The following is a 23,696-nucleotide window of genomic DNA, read 5'->3' on the forward strand; positions in this document are numbered from 1 at the left end:
TCTATGGGGTAAAAAACATTAATAAAGAAAACGACTCAAAAGATTCATGGAATTGAAGAAAACCACACAATTCTGCAAAGGACTCCTGAACAAAAAGCTGTAAGGTACAATCAAAGTAATTCACCTCAGATGGAGTGATGGGGGGGGGAGGGGGGGAGAACAAACTACATGTATTACTATTTACAAAATACTCTAGCACTGTGTTCATTCCTTCCTGGATCTTTACAGCCAACAACATTTCCTGTTTAATTCGCATTGCCCGGATTAGCAGACAGTCAAGAGAAAAACGGCAACCACATGCAGTCGCTGGCACAGAGAAGTACCACTTCACAGGTCAACACTCCCGGCAGCCCTAAAGGTAGTCATGATTGCGCACATTGTTCCTGCATCACGCAGCTTACAATTCCCCCCTTTAGATCCCTACCCGACACTCTGTGATCAATGCAATCCCCTCCAGGCTTGTTGACAGGGTCCCGCGGGCAGCCAACCCAATGCCTCAAAACCCACTCAAAAAAAAAATTAAGCAATGACAGTCTACACACTGATAAATTCGATGGGTCCCTGTCTGCCACTGTTCGTCATCACTAGTCATGGAGACCGTTATTGTGCAATTAATACTACGATTGTATCTCATATGGGCAGAATCCCAATAATGAAAGAGAAAGATATACAGTTGTAAGCGCTAATGGCACACAGAGTAAGAGGAGTGGTAGGGTTGACCGAGGGCAACGTTTCCAAGCCTGGGGCCTTTCTCAATTCTCGGCTTGGGCTCCGGCTTAGGCTCCGCACGCTGTATACGCAGCTCGGCCTTTTGGAGCAGCTTAAGAACATCAGCACGCAGAGCCCGAGCCAGAGCCTAAGCTGAGGTTTGAGAAAGGCCCCAAGTGTATGTATCAGGAGTTTGGGGAAGAGTGACAACGGGTTGACACTGCACTTGAAATGCTGGTTATGACATTTGCCAAACACCTGACCTTTTTAGTGTGGTTCGGAAGGGGAAATAAGGGATTAGCATCCATGGATAAACAAAGTAAATACAGAGAATCAAGAGGTGGAATGGATGAATAATGAATGAATGAGATCAAGTTAAACAACTGCTGCATGAAGTCGTCTAGCAATGATTCTGCTAAATGCAAGTCCTATTTTTGTAAAATCAATCTTTTGTAATTCAGCTTTTCATGTAATATATATTTGTATATTCTTTTGTGGCGTTTTTATGGAAAATAATATTTTTACGTAAGTTTTTTAAATTTGTTGTATAACAGGCCGAAATGAATTTCCCATCGTGTATAATAAAGTGAATTGAACTGAATTAAGGCCCAATTCTACAAAGACATATGTTCATGTAAATTCATGGGTTCGAATCCCACCCGAGAAAAATGCCCGTGATTTTTTTCACAGGATTTGGGAAAGTATACAGTGCTACATACATCGGTGTATATAAGTAAAAACCAAAAATTAATATTCTTTATCCACGATGCAAATTTAACATCTATTAAATTCATCTTATAAGCAGAGTTGTCTACAGTGTATATCACTATAGTGATTTATATTGTTACAAACACAAGTAGTTTTATTATGTTTAAGTCAAACTGCACAATTGATCAATCGACTTGTCAAAACAGACTTTGAGAAAACTTTGGCAGTAAAAGGAAACTATGGATTTAATGTATTATAACAAAAACTTGGCGAGTGTTGAAAGTGACGGAGCATACTGATGATTGCTCAATTGATGGAACAAACAGATGGGCAGTGTCACTGACCTGCTTCCCAGGTGTTTCATCTCATGCGAATCTAAGACTTAAGAGGCGTATCCTACGAGGGGGGGGGGGAGAAAACAGTTGCAGTTTGTAATTTGCAAATATTCAAGGTACACTTATAGCCGGCGACGGCAGTGCTACCGGGCAGACATTCAAGTTTGAGTGTTTATTGTTTTGTTTTTCTCGGGAGGGAGAGGTAGGAAATGACGTTAGTAAGAATGATTGATGTAAACTTGTCCTTAAAGGAAAGGTATATGTTTAAAATTAATGGCAATACCAATTTATTTGGTTAGTACAACAGCTTGTGGTAGTATACAGCTTTTTGAGAATCATTTCACTTTAAAGTAATGCGGTTATGGCCCGTTTCCATCGTGATGAAAATGTCACAGGAAAATCCGTAATTTGCTTTTTACGCTGAGAATACTCAGTGGTGTGTCCTGATTTATAACTGCTCTCAGATGTGACTTAACACAGTTAATTTGAATTTAATAGTCTAATGCTTTTTGTCGGTTTCACACAGGAACTTGTAATTGCAGCCAACAAACTTAATAAACCAGGAATCTGTAATTAATGTTGATGAACTCTATGTATTACTAACTCTGGCGTGACTAACAAATAGAGAGTCATTAAGTGGCAGGTTATATTCAAAGTAGGTCAACACAGATGGAGTGAACTAAGAGCCAAAGCAGCAAGGAGACAGTTAACGATGGGGGGTGGAAGCGATCTTTATTAGTCCTCAATAACTAGGCGTGTCACTGCCTAGCGGTTAAGAGCACCGGATTCAAACTCTGGTGTTTCTGATCAGTAGAGTGTGGGTAAGTCCAAGTCGTAAAGCTTGTGTCCTATAAAAGCAAGACACTTAACCATGATACTTCATCCTTTGGATGTGACTTAAAAGCTGTTGGTCCTGTGTGTTGTGTAATGCACACAAAAGAACCCAGTGCACTTATTAAAAAGAGAAGGGGTAACCCCTGTTTGTAGCATATTGCACCACAGGAACTTGTAAACCTTTTTATGGTGCAACATGTAAGAGAGAATCAGGTCTCATAATTCAAACTCAGTCCCACAAACATGTATATGAGCGTACCTGGCAGGAAAAAAAAACTGTAAGAATGTTACTGCGCCAGGAGAGTCACTTAGTGACAGATCTGGCAGCCAGTAGGCCACTAATATTGGTTAAAAAGACTGCATACATTGTTTCATGATCTGTTTTTGAAGGGAAGGCACACGCTCTGTAATCACTCTTAAAATCAATGGCAGTAAAAACTTTGGGTTTGATGCCTAATTTAGCTTTCGATGGTACAGTGTATATGGCTTTTTTTGAGAAACAACTCGAAGTATAATGTGGTTTTAATGTAAAAGAGTTCTGTTTTTATGCCCAAAAAGTTGAGAGGAGTGTTACTGTCAGTATATGATTGTGTATTCCAACTACAGATTATTCTTCCTGTATGGACTTACATGTATAACCACTCCAGATTTGCGGTCATATCTCAAAAACACGTGTTACATTGTAATGTGTATACATGTACATAGGATTGAAACAACCGAGCGGTTAAAAAAAAAAATATTACTTGCATTTAAGTACACTGTGAAATTTTCCAGGATCCTTATTCCTTGCTAGTTTAATGAAGCTATTCACACGTATCTTGTGTCTTTTCAATAATTCAATTGATAACCGTACCGATTTACAAATAATACTGCCACAATGGTTACCCTTTTAGGATCTCAGTGACATCTGCTCCTACAACTACACAGAATCTCCGTCTCTTGTGTGTCGTTATACTATCTCAGTGACATCTGCTCCTACAACTACACAGAATCTCCGTCTCTTGTGTGTCGTTATACTAACAAATCTTTCTCAACCGCCCCTTCCACATGTCATGGGGTGGATTATCCAAACGATCTCAGGGTGTTTGCCTAAGGTTACAGGGTTCCAATCGTGGCTTGTCAAGTTGGTTATAGATCCGACTGCGAACACGCTCAGAATTCAATTCAGTATACTCTCAATCCTCAATGTACTTCACAATCCTAGATGAAAAGTTACACCCCACATCAAACAGCTACGCACATCTTGCAACTTCAACAAATTTCAAATTATTGTTCATTTGTCAAACTGGAAAAAGTAAATTTTTGTGGATGTATCGTTAAGAATTAATTGTACAACGTTCAGCAGCAATTAAGCTGATTTACATTGAAAAGAATTCCTCAGACAAATCAACCCTTTTAATACAAGGGAGATAATTTCAAGGCCATAAAACCCCAGGAAATGCTACCATCCTGCCACAGTTTTTTTTTTTAAACACTTACTGCCATTTTCCAGAGGAAAAAAAACCGAACACTCACAGGAATTTAACAAAGGCCACATCCTCCATAACCCTGGTCTTTGCCTTAGTTGGAACTGCAAAAGTTTTCCCCAGACTCTAAGATTTTCCAATGAATGATTGATCTATTAGCAAAATGAAAATGCCCTTGCCCTCTCAAAGATGAAATTCCAGGCTTGCACTCTACGTGTCTTGCCCTTAATTTTTTCAGTGACTAGACTATGTCATTTCACAAGCCTGTCAGCTTTTAAAGATGCTATGTCAGATGTTTAACCCCTTACATTAAAAAATAGTTTTTTTGAGAGAGAATGGTATTTCAGAGAGTATCACTCGCTCTAACGAAAAAAATGTTTAACTTTTACTTTTAATAGTCCGGAACCATATGTTTCTTATAAAACACATAAGAATTGGTCATGTGATATATTGTCGGGATCCTGACAAAATCTAATTTTGAGCACTTTATTTCACTGCTACTAATAATTGGCAGACTTTTTCGAGCAATGGCTCAAATGAAAGCTTGTAACTTTCCCGACCCCCATCAAAATACCTATTAAATTTTAAATCAAAATTTGTGGGTCAAATCGGCCAAAAAATTGACATAGCATCTTTAACTAGTTGATATTCAAATAAAAAAGTGATGCTTTCCTACATTGAACTAGTCATCCGGACCACTCGCAATAACTCTGACTGGTCCTTAGGTGCTTTTTACTGGCATTTGGCCAGCGGACCACTGTTAAGTGAAAACGCTGACTCACAGTTGCTAACTGCAGAGTTATCAGTGGTTATCTCAACTAAGTTAGGAGCCCATTCAACATTATCGATGTTTAAAAGTGTTTAACTTTTTTCAAAAATTGTTTGACCCCACCCACCAAAATTTTGATTTATATTGACTCACTACTCAATATACCCTCTACCCAACATGCCCAAAGAACAAAGTATGCCTCAAATGAATCAGATATTACATGATGTACATCAATTTTCTCTCAGTTCATGAGTTTGGACTGTAGGGAGTTTATTATCATTTTCATCTCAAAAAAAAGTCAGACAACCATCAATGTTCTACACATGCTTTAGAATTCAAGCTCCAACAACACGCGCAAAGTGTAGGCCTACATGTACTTGGTTTAAAAACTTGGTGACTGAAACTACTTGAAAGCTACAACAACCATGTAGTTTATTATAACTGTAAAATAACTTTGAAAACAACTAAAGCCTAAAAGATCGTTCAGTTTCCAAATGACTTTTTTTTCTGACTAAATATGGCCTGGCTCCTATAAGAATACACAAGGGTTGAAATTGTATACGTGCGTATGAATCACATGTACTTGTACCACAGAAAAGGTTCCATTCAACACCCAAAAAGGAGGGCATTTTTAGGGCAGCATCCGGCAGCGCAAGATAATACATTGAAATGTATCACCCCAATGGTCTGAGCATCTAAAAGGAAACGATTGCTAACTTTGGTTTTATGTGTTCACACAGAATCTTTTTTTATTTCATACACCACCACTGATTTTCTCCTTTTGTGTTGTGACCCAGTTTTGGAGCAGCATCCGGAAAAGAACGATATCACAGCAAAATGTAGGAAAAAAGGAAATGAATGTTAACTTTGGTTGTATTTGTTCATACAAAATTGCGTCTTTCCCTTCTCTTTTCAGCACTACCCCTGTGTTTTTAATTTTGTCTTGTGTTCCATTTTTGAGACGGCATTGGGCAAACCATAATAAAATACTGAAATGTATTACCCCCTCATGGTCCAAACATAAAAGGAGGAAAATGAACACGTAATAGTTTTTTTTTCTTCACACAGAAATGTTCCTTTCTTCCTCTTTGTCAGTTTGTGTGACCCATTTCTCCATCCAGCTCCATGTTTCAGGTAACACTAGCCAAACCCTTCCTCTTCCACCTCTCCACCATGCTTTGTCTCATTTCCTTCAGTCACATTGTCCCTCCAGTCTGCTCTCTGCTCATTGCTTCTATGACTGTCTGGTTATTGTTTAGCCCGAGAGAATCCACATTTAGTAAATTGACCCAATTCACCTCACGTAATCATCACAAGAATCTTGGATGCGCCACTTTGTTGGTCAATGTCACTCTGCATTTAAGAGGGCATTTTAGGCCACATGGCATTTACTTGTAAACCTATCGACCACCAAAACGGTGAGCGTGGCCCAGTCACCGTTTGTGGCATGGCGTGCATTGACGGGTGTCAATACAGTGCATCTTTGTCTTTGGGGCACCAGTCAGAAGGCAAAGGCTGTATGACCTACAATGTACGCCCATGTACACTGTAGTAGGGCACCAGTTAGTTAACCAGGCATGCAAGGAGGTCACAGGTTCTCATCCTGCTCTAGACAAGTTGTCCTTCTTGAAAAATTTTTTTAATAATTATCAAACCCAGTCAGTTTCCCCTTTTGTTAATTACTTGGACTTTGCAAGTGGAAGGCAAATTCCGCTTTTCAAACAGTCTCGACTTTTAAAATTAAGATTTAATTAGGGTTGAAACATGGGGCTATTAACACATGTTGCACAAACATACATTACAGTCTCAACAATCAATGTTAAAACGTCATCGGTCAACCTTTACTGATATGTACATGTACTTCCCATGGCATTTCAAAAGACCTTCTCATGTCAGAGTATATGACTCCTTCATCTTCTCACAAGCATGATATTTGTTTCTTGGAAAAAACGTAGAACGATTTTATAAAATCCCTAATTAAAGACTCTGGACACTATTGGTAATTGTCAAAGACCAGTCTCCTAACTTGGTGTATCTCAACATATACATGAACATGTACATAAAATATCAAACTTGTGAAAATTTGAGCTCAGTTGGCTGTGGAAGTTGCGAGATAATAATGAAAGAAAAAACACCCTTCTCACACAAAGTTGTGTGCTTACGGATTCTGGATTTTGAGACCTAAAATTCTAAATCTGAGGTCTCAAAATCAAATTCGATGAAAATTACTTTGATCTCGAAAACTACGTCACTTCAGAGGGAGCCGTTTCTCACAATGTTTTATACTATCAACCTCTCCCCATTACTCGTTACCAAGTGAGGTTTTACGCCGATAATTATTTTGAGTAATTACAAATAGTGTCCATATACACTGCCTTTAACATTTTAAAGCCTTTGTTTGTACCTAAATCTACAAACAAGGGCTGACCTACATACTTTGTTGACGTTGGTGCACTTTTCAGGCCATTTAAGCCCAATTTTCTCCAAGGGAACACAAAATCAGAAACTAGACTAAAGTACATATAGGAAGGGTATCATGCCTTTACTGCATACCTGCACATATTGGATAATTCTATATGAAATTGGAAACCAATAGAAACTCTTTGCATCCTCTAGCCCTCTCAACAGGCATTCACTCATGGAAACAAACAATAAAACGAAGGGCGGATATCTTTGTTTAAAGAATAATAATTGGATCGATATGGACTCTCAGATGGATCAAACAAGAACGCCACATCAGAGGTCTGAAACTAACGGAGACATCAACAAATACCTAGACACGTCCTTTCAAAAATGTCTGACTGGCACACTTCGTCAACAATTGATAACAAGAATATAAAAAAGTACATAATACAATACTCAAGGTTATTGTCTCTGACCTTTGTCCAGTCTGGGCATCTGGGGAAATCAGTCCCAGCAAAGAGTAGACCATGACCCCAGGGCGCCGAGAACGACACAAAAAAAGAAAACCAGCGAGGAGAGAGAAATTGAGAGGAAAGAGTGAGAAAAAGGGGGCCAAGCGAGAAGCTTCAAAGCAACTTCCACAGAAAGCCCAGGCTTTTATCAAATTGTCATTTAATCCCCATGTCTAAAACCCCTTGGGAAAATAATAATTTGGAAACGGAAGTGCAAGAAGAAGAAAAAAAAACACACACAAGAACAAAAAGAAAAAAGGAAGCTTATAACACTCAAAGAAAAAGAAACAGCACGACCACTCAATATCTTGGCATTTAAAAAAGTCAAACCTTCCCCCCAAAAATCGGTGAGGGCTAAATTTTATATTAAACCAAAGATCACAAAAGCTTTATACTGTCAAGAGCTCGAGTTCACCTTTTCCTTTTTTTATCCTTGGTACACATGGTAAAGTGCGTATCGGCACTTTCAATTACTCAAGGGAGAGAGACAGAGAGAGAGAGACTATGAATGCTCACTCTCCTTCTTAGCCAGCAATTATCATTGGGGATCTGGGCCATTGAGCAGTTCTTGCGGCCCGGCTCGTCACAACTGACAATTAGAGTGAGATCAATGCGATAGCGACTGGGACCTCTTAGGCAAGGGGGGATGCCCAGGACAGATAAAAATCAAGAGGGTGACTTGCTCTAGTTTTGACGGGAGTGATGGGGATGTCGATGCGGAGAGCGTGTTTATGTATGTGTAATTGTTTTTTTACAATATTTTTTTGTTGACGGCTGACGAAAAGGGGATTAATCAGGGAGAAAGAGGGGGTTGGTATACATGTACCAGTGTCAGTTTTGTAGACACAATACATTTGACAGGCATGGAGAAGTTCTATTGCAGGTGGGTAATGATGGTGATGTACTAAATCATTGTCACATTAATTAGTTTAGACGAGACATCACAAGACCTCACGGTGGAAACTGATTGTCTAAAGTGTCTTCATGAATTAAGGAAAGAGAGGTGAATGCATGTTTACATTGTGTACATAAAATATACATAGTTATATTGAAGTAAGAGCAGGTGTCAATTAAGAGGGGGGGGGGGGGGGTGCTGTAAGTGGCATTGATGAATCATGATGGCTCTACATGTATCACAGGGTTGGAGAGTTTTTACTGGGACTTGTATTCTGTTGGTGGGGGGGGGGGAGTGTAGATATTTTACAGGCACATGGTTGGTGGGTTACTGGGACTTGTATTTCGTTGGTGGGGGGCGGGGCTGGAAAAGTGTAGATATTTTACAGGCACATGGTCAGATGGTTGGTGGGTTACTGGGACTTGTATTTCGTTGGTGGGGGGGGGGGGGGCTGGAAAAGTGTAGATATTTTACAGGCACATGGTTGATGGGTTACTGGGACTTGTATTTCGTTGGGGGGGGGGGCTGGAAAAGTGTAGATATTTTACAGGCACATGGTTGATGGGTTACTGGGACTTGTATTCGTTGGTGGGGGGGGGGGGGCTTGAAAAGTGTAGATATTTTACAGGCACAGGGTTGGTGAGTCTGGGACTTGTACTCCGTTGGTGGGGGGGGCAGTTAAAAAGTGTAGATATTTTATACATTTAGGCACATGGTTTGTGAGTTACTGGGACTTGTATTCCGTTAGTGGGGAGGGGGGGGGGGTGGAGAAGTGTAGATATTTTACAGGCACATGGTTGGTTGGTTACCATGGTTACTGGGACTTGTTTTCCGTTGGTGGGGGGGGGGGGGTGGGACTTCATTTCAACAGGAAATATTTCGAAGAAGAAAACCAATTATACATGTTATACATGTAGTATGAGCTTCATAACTTCGCAACTTCGACAACCAATTGAGTTCATGGGGATGTCGATGGGGAGAGCGTGTTTATGTGTAATTATTTTTGTACAATATTTTTTTGTTGACGGCTGACGAAAAGGGGATTAATCAGGGAGAAAGAGGGGGTTGGTATACATGTACATGTACCAGTGTCAGTTTTGTAGACACAATACATTTGACAGGCATGGAGAAGTTTTATTGCAGGTGGGTAATGATGGTGATGTACTAAATCATTGTCACATTAGTTTAGACGAGACATCACAAGACCTCACGGTGGAAACTGATTGTCTAAAGTGTCTTCATGAATTAAGGAAAGAGAGGTGAATGCATGTTTACATTGTGTACATAAAATATACATAGTTATATTGAAGTAAGAGCAGGTGTCAATTAAGAGGGGGGGGGGGGTACTGTAAGTGGCATTGATGAATCATGATGGCTCTACATGTATCACAGGGTTGGAGAGTTTTTACTGGGACTTGTATTCTGTTGGTGGGGGGGGGGGGAGTGTAGATATTTTACAGGCACATGGTTGATGGGTTACTGGGACTTGTATTTCGTTGGTGGGGGGGGGGGGGCTGGAAAAGTGTAGATATTTTCCAGGCACATGGTTGGTGTTTGGGGTTTGGGGAATGAGAGCAAATTAACTTGGTTGTATTAATATTAGTGAAAAAATTCACGCTGAATTCTCTGGCATACAAATGCATGTAATAGTAACGGCTTCTTGTTTAGTGCTCAAAGCCATCACTCAGTGACGCTCGTGGCGCTTCAGCGCTCAGTGTTTTTCACGCAAAGTATGAAGAATAAGACATGGTTAACAAGGTGCTGCTTGGTGCAATATGTAGCCCATCAAATCAAAAACACCTGGGCAAACCCCCTTCATTCCAGGATAAGCGCACTGGGTTCTTTTAGGTGCATTACGTCCCATCCGAAGGATACAGCACTAAAGTGTCCCAAGATTGGTTAAAGACACTGGACACTATCTGTAATTGTCAAAGACCAGTCTTCTAGCTTGGTGTATCTCATCATAAATACCAAACAGGTTGGTCGTAAAAGTTGCGAGATAACTATGAAAGAAAAAAAAACACCCTTGTAACATGAAGTTGCGTGCTTTAGGATGCTTGATTTCGAGACCTCAAGTTCTAATTCTGAGGTATTGAAATCAAATTCGTTGAAAATTACTTCTTTCTCAAAAACTATGTCACTTCAGAGGGAGCCGTTTCTCACAATGTTGTATACCATCAACCTCTCCCCATTACTCGTTACCAAGTAAGTTTTTATGCTAATAATTATTTTGAGTAATTACCAATAGTGTCCTCTGCCTTTAAGACCAGGGAACAACTCCATCATGACAGCAATGACAAAGGACACCACTCAAACTATAAGAAGCTTTGACCATATTCGCGGCAGAGTTACTAATAAAACGCCTGTCTGACAGTTCCACAATCCCTTGCTAAAGCACACGCGTAGTATGGGACAGTCTTTCATCATGCTCAGATACCCAGTGTGTGAATACTGGTGGCGCATGCTTGGTAGTACATGTACATGTAGCAAAGGTGGCATCTGGCATGTACTGGTAAAGTGACGGGAAATGGACCCGTGAGAATTCAGCTCTGGGAAGATTTCAGCCACAAACGAAGAAGAAGATGGGGAACAAAATAAACATGTCAAATGCACACCCTCATGTACATGTCATAATGCATACGTAATTACATAACGACGTTCAGTGATTGTGAAAACTGGCAGTAATCAGACATTCCAGAGCGTGTGGATATTTGATTAAAAAGCAGCATACACACAAAGGGATGAAGGGGTGGGAGAGGGGGGGTGGAGAAAACGTGTATCTATTCTCAATCCCTACAATGTACATGGCGTCCCTGGGAAGGAGATGAGAATGATGAAAGTAGCAAGGCTGAACACAAATCTGATCAAATCATCTCTACATCAAAATGTAGGGGGGGGGGGGAAGTACTCAGCACCTACATGTACAAATGTACTAGACTTCCACAGTTCACACTTCACACTAATCAACCATAAGTGCCTCTTACAGCGTAGTCGAAGCATCCCTGACAGCTTACCAGTGAGGTATTGTACAACGCAGGGTCGTATCAATTATGATTACCGGCCGGCCGGTCTGACCATACATGGTTTTTCATTTCTCTGATCCTCTCTCAGACTTGAGAGCATGACAGGGGGGCCCTGTGGTGTTAATGTCCAGGGTGGATAATTGATGGTGTTGCATGTACACAACGTACAAGTAGGTCTAACGGAGACGAGGCATTGGCATTATGGATGCTGGGAGATCATAGATCAAAATCTCATCTTCTATCAATAGTAATTGAGAGAGGATGGCATGCATACACAAACAAGCTAAGAGCTTTGTTGATGAAAACTGTACAAACTCGTGACTTACACACATGTAGCATGCATAAGTTAAAGGCACCGAACACATTGGTTATTCCTCCAAATATTGCGCAATTGTTCACTTAATATTGCAAAAGTGTCTAGCCAAGTTGTTGTAGAAGATTACACTTATTTATTTTTCTTTAGGGTCGAACATCGGGCCACTTAGCTACAGTAACTCCTTTTTGCATCTGTACAGTGTACAGAACATGTACATACATGTAAGTATGTGTATGTACAGTAGGTCGTTATGGTTGGTAAGCTAAACTATAACTTCCTCAAATCTTGCCTCAGAAAACGGAAAATCAGACACATTATTTGGGCCTTGGAAAAAGTAGAAAAAATTAATCGCATACAGGGCTGACCTACGTACATGTGCACGGGGTTTTCATGGACTTTAAGGCTATTTATTGAGAACTTTGTTGATTTTACTGAGAAAACCAAATTGGAAATACATGTAGGACTTACTTGTAAGGAGGAAGGCGATAATCATGTACATGTATGTGATAGTTTATTGAACATCTTTAATTAGTTTGGAATCAAATACAACTAAGAAAGATTGAGTTGACTTACCGAGTTCCACTGATGAACTGCCAGAGGAGACCCTGGACGATTGGGCAATGTCCTGAGGCTGTGACAGAGTCTTTGGTAGTAGGGTGTTTGGGGGATTGTGGATGACCTCTGGTGACACGGGGTCGGGAGAGGTCACCTGGACCGACCCTTCCTGTTCCATCGCAATTGCTGCATCGTGGAGTAGTTTCACAACCTGGTCATTCTGTTGGATGGAGGGAAGGGGAGTGGATGTCACACAAAAACATTATTTACAATGCATGATTAAGTTTGAACAAAACTGCTGTACAGATGCATATAGACTCACAAATAATAATAGACTGGGAGTTAAATATATAGATCAATATACATGTACATTGGAAAAGTGAAATGTTTAGCAATATTTCAAATACTGATTGTTTGATTTTGAAATGTAATAAATTATGTCACGCAGTAGGCCTAATCAAAATATCATTACAGAGCTACTTACAAGGTACAACATTTCCCAAAAGTTAACCCTACAAATTGTTTTTAATTATTGAAAAAAAACTAGGCCTACACAAAAATCATTATTTATAGAGGGAGTTTTGATGGGGTGGGGAGGTCACACACTAGCATTGTTTACATTGTATGCACAAGTTTGAGCAAAACTACAGATGCATAGACTCACAAGTAAGACTCACATATTGGAAAACTTAATGTTTTACAGCAATATTCTAAAAGTTGATTGTTGAATTGTAATGAAACATTTACTTCAGTATCAACAATATTTCTACAGAGCTAGTTATGGAATTTCAGAAAAGTCAACCCTACAATTTTTTTTTTAACAAGTAGGCCTACACTAGCCCTACACAAAACTATTTATTTATTATAGATAATGGTTTTGAGGGATGAAAAGCAAAGAATGCAAAGATAATGACTTAAGGCAAATGAAAGACAGCATGTAGTTGAAATACAACATAATTGGTGCTGGTACAACTGTAGTTGGGTTGGGTGGGCTTAAGGGGGTGACCTTTGCCTGGGTCAGGGAAGGTCAATGGGCCCAGTCAACAGGTCAAATGGGCCAGTGCAGCCAGTTCTGTCACGGTAGGCTGCTTGGTTAACTATTGTGGTGTCATGCAGCGCTATAGGATAGGCTGGTGGGTAAAACGAGGAATACAGATCATGCACATAATCAAGAAAAAAGGAACCATAGGCTACACATGTATAGCATAAACATTCAAATGCAATCATACAAAAAATATGGGCTACCAGAACAATTACAAAATTCAAATAGTGTAAATACACATGGAAGAATGCAATCAACACAGTGGAGAATATACAATGTTAAATACATTTTTGTAGTATATCAGCACATACATGCATATACATGAAGTTCTTTTGATACACTGATAGCATGATTCAATTTAAAACGCACAGAGGAAATTGTCATCACAAAACATAAAGTTTTGTGAAAACACACAGTAAAAGGGCAAACAAAATTTCAAAGTACAATGTACACGCAAGTGAATGTGACATCATAAAAAGCAATGCAAGTCATGAAAAAACAAGGAAAAAGGAAAACAAAAATGTTTACAGGTGTACACAAAATAACATCAGTGCAATACATCAGCAAACAGTATAGTTTAACATGTTTAATGGATAAACAGGAAATACAATTCCAAATGCACAAAAGATTGTTGTCATCATACAAAAATAGGTAATGACAATAAAAGCAAGTGGTGATAGATGGGCATGATAAATATGACTTAAAGGTATGCAAAATATACATGTCACACCATTTCAATAACCGCAATTCATCATATTCAAAAAGTACACATGTAAAAATGTCATTCAAATACGGATAAAATCACAAAGATTCTTTCAAGTGAACAGAACATGTGGATTAGAAATATACAATATTGTTCACAAGAATGCCATGAGAGAATAAAAAAAATAATAAATAAATCAACACTATTTGCACATACCTGAGCAAGTTGGATGGGCATTAGTTGAGCTTTATTACGAATGAGAGGGTTGGCATGGCCGACCTCAATCAGAAGTTTGACTGACTGGCCAAAGTTCCACCTTGCTGCCTCATGGAGGGGTGTGTTACCACGGTGGTTAGCCTGGTTGACGTTAGCACCGAACTGCAGATGATAAAATAAAGACAAAAAAACACAGTAAAAGGATCATGTTTTCTTTTTAAGAGTAACATCATTGACCATTTTCAGATATGGTTGTCACAAAAATTGTATCCCGCTATTAGGTTTTGGGTAAGTAAGTCTGTATACACCCCAACTAAACAGTGTACCCTGTTAGACGATGTGACCGATGTTTACATTCAAAACACTGTACACGTCATGTTTTTCCCAGCAAAAAGATGCGTAGATATGGTAAATTTGGGTGTACTTCCTCACCATGCTTACTTGACAATATTTTGGTTTCTCAATCATGATCAATTATGGGTTAATTAAGGTATTTTTTTTCCATTTCAAAGTTTCAAAGTTATTTCAAATGTATGGATGTGAATATAACATGTCTTATCTCAACCTCTTTTAACACTTTTATCCAGTTTCATGGCAAACAGCTTATACCTGCTTTTCTCCTAATTTTTTTTCAAGTAAGCTGTTTTGACATGGAAGGGCTGCATACATGTAGTGTCCACCATAAAGGCTAACTTCCATCCTTCAGGAGTGAAGCTATAAGTGACAAACAGGTTCCAGACAAGGCTAAAACATTTAGGAGATATTATAACAATGACATTTCAACCCTTTGGAAACCTCTGCAGCCGATTTAACAAAACGCTAAGATTAATCCTATCTCGAGTATAGAACGAGAAGCTCATCCTAACTTAGGACGGGCACAGAAAGTCTATGGATACAAAACTTAACTTGCCCTAAGTCCTAAGATTAATCCCAAGTTAAGAAGGGTTTGGTTAAATTGACAGCTGGAGCTATAAATCTGATAAATCTGATAAAACAACAAGCACGCTCAATTGCTCAAAACAACAAGTACCCTCAGTGCTAGATACGCAAGATTTCTTAGTAGTTAAGAATAAAAACCAGCTTCTTTCATTTGCCAGGCAGTCGATTGAAGTCTGAAATCAGATACAATTTTGAAATTTCTCAGTTGTCATCCATCTATTTTGCAATAAACACATCATCCAGGCACCCTATTTCATCAAATCAGGTGATCCCGTTGCAGTTAACACAAGGAAAGCGGAGATAAAAGTTTTTTTTTTAAGGTGATGCAACTTCAAACACTTAAAGCTGACAGATGGTATTAACCCTAGGATAAACAATGACACTCGCAATAATTCAACAATCAATCTCTGGAGGTTCTAGAAGAAAACTATCAGAAACCAACCAAGTATCAGCAGCCTAAAGCGTTCTTCTTTATAATTTGATCGAACCCAAACATGAACACTGGGAAAACATTATTGTACGAAAGTATACCCGACAGAGGAGCAAGCTCTTATCAACTCAAAATTAGTTTAGAATACTTCAATGAATCTCTGGTCTGAAAGTAGGTTCCACATATTTGGAGCCATTTTATATCCAGTTTAAGAGACACTGGAAAATATTGGCAATTGTCAAAGACCAGTCTTCTCACTTGGTGTATCTCAACATATACATAAAATAACAAACCTGTGAAAATTTTGAGCTCAATCGGTCGTCAAAGAGTGCGAGATAATAATGAAAGAAAAAACACCCTTGTCACACGAAGTTGTGTGCTTTTAGATGGTTGATTTCATGACCTCAAATTCTAAACTTGAGGTCTCGAAATCAAATTCGTGGAAAAATACTTCTTTCTCGTAAATTATGTCACTTCAGAGGGAGCCGTTTCTCACAATGTTTTATACCATCAAACTCTCCCTATTAGTCATTACCAAGTAAAATTTCATCAAATCAGGTGATCCCGTTGCAGTTATCACAAGGAAAGCGGAGATAAAAATTTTTTTTTTTTAAGGTGATGCAACTTCAAACACTTGAAGCTGACAGATGGTATTAACCCTAGGATAGACAATGACACTCGCAATAATTCAACAATCAATCTCTGGAGGTTCTAGAAGAAAACTATCAGAAACCAATCAAGTATCAGAAGCCTAAAGCGTTCTTCTTTATAATTTGATCGAACCCAAACATGAACACTGGGAAAACATTATTGTACGAAAGTATACCCGACAGAGGAGCAAGCTCTTATCAACTCAAAATTAGTTCAGAATACTTCAATGAATCTCTGGTCTGAAAGTAGGTTCCACATATTTGGAGCCATTTTATATCCAGTTAAAGAGACACTGGAAAATATTGGTAATTGTAAAAGACCAGTCTTCTCACTTGGTGTATCTCAACATATACATAAAATAACAAACCTGTGAAAATTTGAGCTCAATCGGTCGTCGAAGAGTGCGAGATAATAATGAAAGAAAAACACCCTTGTCACACGAAGTTGTGTGCTTTTAGATTGATTTCATGACCTCAAATTCTAAACTTGAGGTCTCGAAATCAAATTCGTGGAAAAATACTTTCTCGTAAATTATGTCACTTCAGAGGGAGCCGTTTCTCACAATGTTTTATACCATCAACCTCTCCCTATTAGTCATTACCAAGTAAAGTTTTATGCTAATAATTATTTTGAGTAATTACCAATAGTGTCCACTGCCTTTAAGGTAATCTCTGAGTATCTAGATTCCTAGGAGCATTGGGGAATAGTATTCTGAACACAAAAGAAGTAGATCAGCCACTTATTTACATCTGATAAATAACAGCCATTTATTTTACCAAGCAGACAACACAAGAGTTGAAAATTCATGTAAAGGCCCTGTCATACAGGCCCTGATAACGTTTTTTATCGTTTTCACTTTCGTTATCGGGGCCTGGTTGACCGAGCCATAGAGTCTGAAGGTTTCTAATCCCTGAAGTTCTCGTAACGATCCCAAATAATAATAACAATGTATTAAAGGCAGTGGACACTATTGGTAATTACTCAAAATAATTATCAGCATAAAACCTCATTTGGTAACAAGTAATGGGGAGAGGTTGATAGTATAAAACGTTGTGAGAAACGGCTCCCTCTGAAGTGACGTCGTTTTCGAGAAAGAAGTAATTTTCCACGAATTTGATTTTGAGACCTAAAGTTTAGAATTTGAGGTTTTGAAATCAACCATATGAAAGCACACAACTTCGTGTGACAAGGGTGTTTTTTTCTTTCATTGTTATCTCACAACTTCAATGACCGATTGAGCTAAAATTTTCACAGGTTTGTTATTTTATGCATGTATTGAGATACACCAAGTGAGAAGACAGGTCTTTGACAATTACCAATAGTGTCCACTGTCTCTAAACAGTAATACATCTTTCAGATTGTGGACAAGTCGTTAAATGTCGGTCCAGTAGTTGGCAGACAGCAGCTACACGCGAGGGCAGTGATCTCACAAAATATTATTGGATCGCAAAAACATAAAACATTAAGCCACCACCAAGATTTAATAATAATAATAATAATAATAATAATGAAAACTTATAAAGCGCACAAATCCACAGAAGTGCTCATGGCGCTAAAATACAAACAATAGCATTAATTAATATACAATAACAACAACACAAATTAAAATGTAAACCTAAGTTGAGAGAAATCTAGAACATGTGGTATAGAATACAATAATACAAATGCAATATTTAAGAAAAAACATCCTAGAAGGTAACAAAAATAACAATAATTAAACCATTGAATCAAATGCCTGTTTGAAGAGATGTGTTTTTAGTTGTTTTTTAAATTGGGTCAAAGAAACGGATGATTTTACTAGTGCAGGCAGTTTGTTCCATAGACGAGGGGCAGCATGTGAAAAAGATCGGTCTCCCCATGAATTTTTGAAAATGGGCTCAATAAGGAGGCTAGAATTATAAGACCGGAGTTTTCGAGGAGGCTTGTATGAGCTGAGAAGATCATCAATATATGCAGGGGCATTACTGGTGAGCGATTTATACACGAAAAGCAAAAGTTTATACTTAATCCTACTACTTACTGGTCACCAGTGTAATTCTTTTAAAATCGGCGTTAGGCCTAAATGGCAGGACTTTTTAGTTAAGGTAATAACTCGAGCAGCATAGTTTTGAATACGTTGAAGACGTTCAATTTGAGTACAAGGAACGCCATATAGAAGTGAATTGCACATATCCAGTCTAGAAACTACAACAGAGTGGGCTATCTGCTCAGTTGCATTTTGTGTCAAATATTTCCTGACTTTGCGTATATTACGGATATGAAATGTTGTAGAGCGTGAAATACTAGAAATATGTGAACTAAGTGTCATGGAAGAGTCGAATATAACACCAATTTGCGAGCTTTTGCAACAGCGGTGACTTCGAAGTCACCAATATTAATGTGGGGAATAGTAATTTTAGAAAGTTGTTGCCGTGAACCGAGTATATGAAATTCTGTCTTGTGATCATTTAGCTTAAGGAAGTTGTCCTGCATCCAAACACGATTTTCAGAAACACATGTTTCAATACGATTAATGCTCTCATCAGCAGAAATTTGTGATGGTTTAAAAGAGAAATATAACTGAGTGTCATTCAGCATATACATGATAATTTAGATTGTGTTTCATGATGATGCTATGAACTGGGTAGGTGTAAACTGTAAACCACAGCGGTCCAAGAACTGACCCCTGAGGGACCGAAAAATCAGTGGGTATGGGGTCCAGTTCACATGATTTAAAAGGAGAACTTCTTATCAAGTTCTTGACCTCAAACACAGTAGCGGATGCAAACTGGGAAATATTTGATACCTGAGCACACACAGGTAAATGGTTAGTTTGCGACATAGTAGAGCTAGTTGATACAGGGAAAATACTACGAATATTAAGAATTTTGTTACTGAAATAGCCAGAAAAACTATCAGCCAAAACCGCATCTGATACACTACTGGGCAAGACAGGCGTTTTCTTGGCTTGATGTAGTAACCCATTTACGACTTTAAATAACTTTTTCTGATCGCCTGAACAATCCATAATTTGAGAGGAGTAATATTCAATTTTAGCGACATTAATAATTTCATTAACCTTTTTCCTTTGATTACAATATAACTGTCTATCAATCTCTAGCCATGTGTGCCTCCATTTTCTCTCATGAACCCTGCGCAGTTTTCTAGCAGTCTGTATAGCAACATTAAACCAAGGACTATGAGATCTTACACGAACTGATCTAGTCCGAGCTGGCGCGCATGCTTATTCAAAAGACCACTAAGGATATCCTCATATTTCTGCACACAAGAGTCAAGATTGGTAGAAGTCATATTTTGGATTCTTCAGCTGCATTTGACACTATCAACCTTGAGCATCTCATCCAACGTTTATCTTCACGCTATGGAATTACTGGAACTGCCCTTAACTGGTTCTCTTCTTATCTGAACAACAGAACCCAGCATGTTCTCATCAACAATGTTAAATCAGATCGCCATCATCTCTGGTGTGGTGTTCCACAAGGATCTGTAGCTGGGCCACTTGAATTTATATTGTTCAGTGCACCCTTGCAATACCTCACTGCTGCCCATGGTATTTCTAGTGTTGCTTACGCTGACGACACCCAGCTTTACATTACATTTGATCCAGCTGATCGCGCTTCTACCATTGCAAAAGTTGAAGTGTGCATTCAAGATGTCAAATCTTGGGCGTTGTCAAATAAACTTGCTTTGAATGACTCAAAAACTGAGATTTTATTTTTGAGATCTCGTTTCGCAAAAAAGGTTTCGCCGCCAACAATACAAATTGCCCAGTCTGTCATTGAACCATCTGAATTTGCCCGTAACCTCGGTGTTATTATGGATTCATCATTGTGCATGAGTAGACATTGTGATAATGTTTGCAAAGGAGCTCTCATGGCTATTAGGAAAACATCACAAATTCGCCGCTACCTGGATGAAGCAACTACTCTTCGTCTTGTTCATGCCTTCGTCACTACTAGACTTGATTCCTGCAATTCACTTCTGTATGGACTCCCCGATAAAGATCTTGCTAAAATTCAACGTGTACAGAACACTGCTGCTCGCCTCGTTTCTTGTCTGCCTCGTTCTCACCATATTACACCTGTACTAATGCAATTGCATTGGCTCCCAGTTAAGTTTCGAACAGTTTACAAAATTCTTCTGTTAACTTTCAAGGCTCAAACATGTCAATCTCCTGCTTATTTATCTGAACTTGTTCATCATTATTCCCCTATTCGGACTTTACGATCATTTCAACAGTCACTGCTTTCTGCTACTATAAAAGAGCTTCTTCCATTTTTTATGGCCACAGATCTTTTTCTTACGCCGCACCGTTTCTTTGGAATAGTCTTCCTGTGCATATTCGCCAAGCTAATACTTTACAATGTTTTAAGTCCTTGTTGAAAACTGATTTGTTTAAAGCTTCTTTTTTGTAATTTGCCTATTTGTATCTTGTATCTTTCTCTAATTGTTTATTTTATTGTTTCTTTAATGCGCTTAGAGGCTTTTGCATTAGGCGCTTTACAAATGTCTTATTATTATTATATCAAAGTCAGAGAGTAACTCAACCAGATCATTGCGGAAAACATCAACATCAATAGATTTAAGGTTACGTGTTGTAATAGTAACTTTAGGGGGTTGTGGTTTCAGGTAAGCATAATTTGGTAATGCTTAGCGACTCTTTGTGCTAAAACAGCTCTATGAAACTACTTATATGTAGGTCCTGTACCTAAGAAATAGGATTGGGGGAAGGAGGGGGGGGGGGACTCCCGAGATTATCGGATGGTGTCAACCTTTTGGTTATTTTATTTATACAAATAAAATAAACCATTAATAAAAATAATAATGACTTAACCAATACTCACTTTAATTAGGAATCTGGCTGGTCTGACATGGCCATTAAGACAGCAGTAATGAAGTGGTGTATTCCCTCTAGAGTCTTTTACATTGCACTTCGCTCCATATTGAACTAACTGATTCACAACCTGTTGATTAAACACAGACCACAAGGCAAATACCCAATCAATCATTGTGACAACCAAAAGGCAATAATATTGTTTTAGAGGATGATTGATAATCTCAGTGAATCAGTGACCCATTTTGATTCTGCCCTCGGAAAAAAATACAACAGATGTACTAATTTCTGCACAGAGCTCCATCACTCAATTTAGATCTCAAGTGTAGGCTGTAATTGACTTTCAGACCTTATTAATAACAACTTTTCTGATTTTTGCAGGGAAAACAGACTTTAAAGGATTTGGGTATTTTTGTATACAAAACACAATGTCCACAGATTCACTTTAAACTTACACCGTTTGAAGATATTGATAGTAGAAAGCGAGCCTTAATATATTTTACTTTGCAGAGGTGCTGTAGTTTTAGAGAAATGAGTAAAACAATGTCATGAAAGTACAATTTTGACATGCTAAAATAATTTTCATCTCATGATCACTGAGACAAAAATTATTTTCATGACATTGTTTTACTAATTTCTCAAAAACTACAGCACCTCAGCAAGTAATATTTTCAGGGAAGCTTTCTACTATCATTATCTTCAAACTGTGTAAGTTTAATGTAGATCTGTGGACGTTGTGTTTTTTGTCCTACAAAAAGTACACAGACATGATAGACCCTTTAAAAGAAGGAAGAACACCAGGCCTGAAATAGGTCATTTTCTCTTGTGACCTCCAGATATTCATACATGTGTGTAAGTGATTAATATTTATTATTTTCTATTCGTAAATACCATTCTGATTGGTCGAGAGGGCATCACGAGGGGTTGTTTGAACGGATATTATACGCGTACATGTGTACATGTAACAGCAGTAAAAAATGTTGAAACATGGGCGTGACACGCGCGCTTGCACCTGTGCTTATAAGACACATGTGTGCAACGTCACGCGATATGCGCGACGCGCACAGCATGTCCTTATAGGGAGTTGTTTACCCAGGGGCCTTACCATTTCATGGCTGGAGGGGTGTTGTGTTGAAAGAAATCATTGAACAATTATAATGTTGCATTTATTTTACTTTTTGACCAAAAAGTGTTGATGTTTTTTTACCGAAAAGGTATTTATGAATGGGAATCAAAGTGTGTTAAATCGGTTTTTAACTAGTGGTTTAAACCCGCCCAGCGCCCAGGCCTGGTTTTTGATAATTTACCTTGACTTCACCTCGGTAAAATTATCAAGTCCAGGGCTCGGCGCGGGTTTAAACCACTAGTTGAAAACCTCTTCACCACACATTGATTCCCTTATTCTAAACCTTGCTAGAAAGCATTGTTCACTCAGCACTTTCTGTGTCAGGCATGACAAATCGCCGAGAGTAGCATTAGAACCCTGCTTACCAGTGGATGGTTGTACTGACAAGCAAGGTGTAGCGGGGTACACTGCTGGCTCCCCCCACTGCGGCTATTCATTCCCGCCCCTCGGCGTAAGAACAGCGACACCATGGCATCATGGCCATGAACTGCAGCTACATGGAGAGGGGAAAACCCTTCAGCGTTAGAGGAGTTCACACTAAGACCAGAGGAGGACACCAAGGTTCTCTGCAAAAATATAAGTGCAAAAAAATATTCACTGACGTTAATTTATCTCTTAGTTTCTTTCTAAGCAATTTCAATCCACAGCAGGAGGAAAGCTAGTCTTGGCCCAAGACTATGGTGCTTGATATTGGATAGTGTACTACGCCCGGTTGAATCGCAAGAGCGCGCCCGCCACGGTATGATTTAGTAAACTGGACGGCTTGAAATCTAGACTATAATGGGTAGCTTGCCAGTAGAGTAAAGCTAGCCCGAGCATCGTAACGTTGCGCTTTGAGGCTTATGAAATATGCCTGATACCAGCCTTGAAGACCAGGGCCCAATTTCATAGAGCTGCTAAGCACCAAAATTTGCCTAGCATGAAATTTATTTCTTGGTTAAACATAAAAAAAGATGTACAAACCAAACTTCGAAAAATTGCATATTGCATTGCTTGTTACCGGTGTTCAGCTGCTGTTTCCTCATCCTGGAAATCATGTGCAAATTTGGTTAATAATCCTATTTTTATCAAGGCAAAAATTTCATGGTAAGCAAATTTGTGTGCTAAGCAGCTCTATGAAATTGGGCCCTGGCAGAATCCTGCCAGAACCTTTTACATGTACCTCGCCTACAATACAATGTGAACACACTTGATTACATACAAACATTATGTACGATGCATTAGCAGTCCA

General features: G+C 38.8%; 1 protein-coding gene across 2 annotated transcripts in view; it reads right to left on the reverse strand.

Moving 5' to 3' along the window:
- LOC117289036 (ankyrin repeat domain-containing protein 27-like) overlaps positions 1-23,696 on the reverse strand; it is a 67,959-nt gene that overhangs the window by 20,920 nt on the left and 23,343 nt on the right. For both annotated transcript variants that reach the window (XM_033769952.1, XM_033769953.1), the window contains exons 19-22: positions 22,831-23,031; positions 21,350-21,469; positions 14,486-14,647; positions 12,543-12,744 (exon numbers count right to left, since the gene is read on the reverse strand). In XM_033769952.1, coding sequence (XP_033625843.1) covers positions 12,543-12,744; positions 14,486-14,647; positions 21,350-21,469; positions 22,831-23,031 — 685 coding nt within the window. The remainder of the gene's footprint in view (positions 1-12,542; positions 12,745-14,485; positions 14,648-21,349; positions 21,470-22,830; positions 23,032-23,696) is intronic.

This window comes from Asterias rubens, chromosome 4 (genome assembly GCF_902459465.1).
Source record: "Asterias rubens chromosome 4, eAstRub1.3, whole genome shotgun sequence".
NCBI classification, from domain to species: domain Eukaryota; kingdom Metazoa; phylum Echinodermata; class Asteroidea; order Forcipulatida; family Asteriidae; genus Asterias; species Asterias rubens.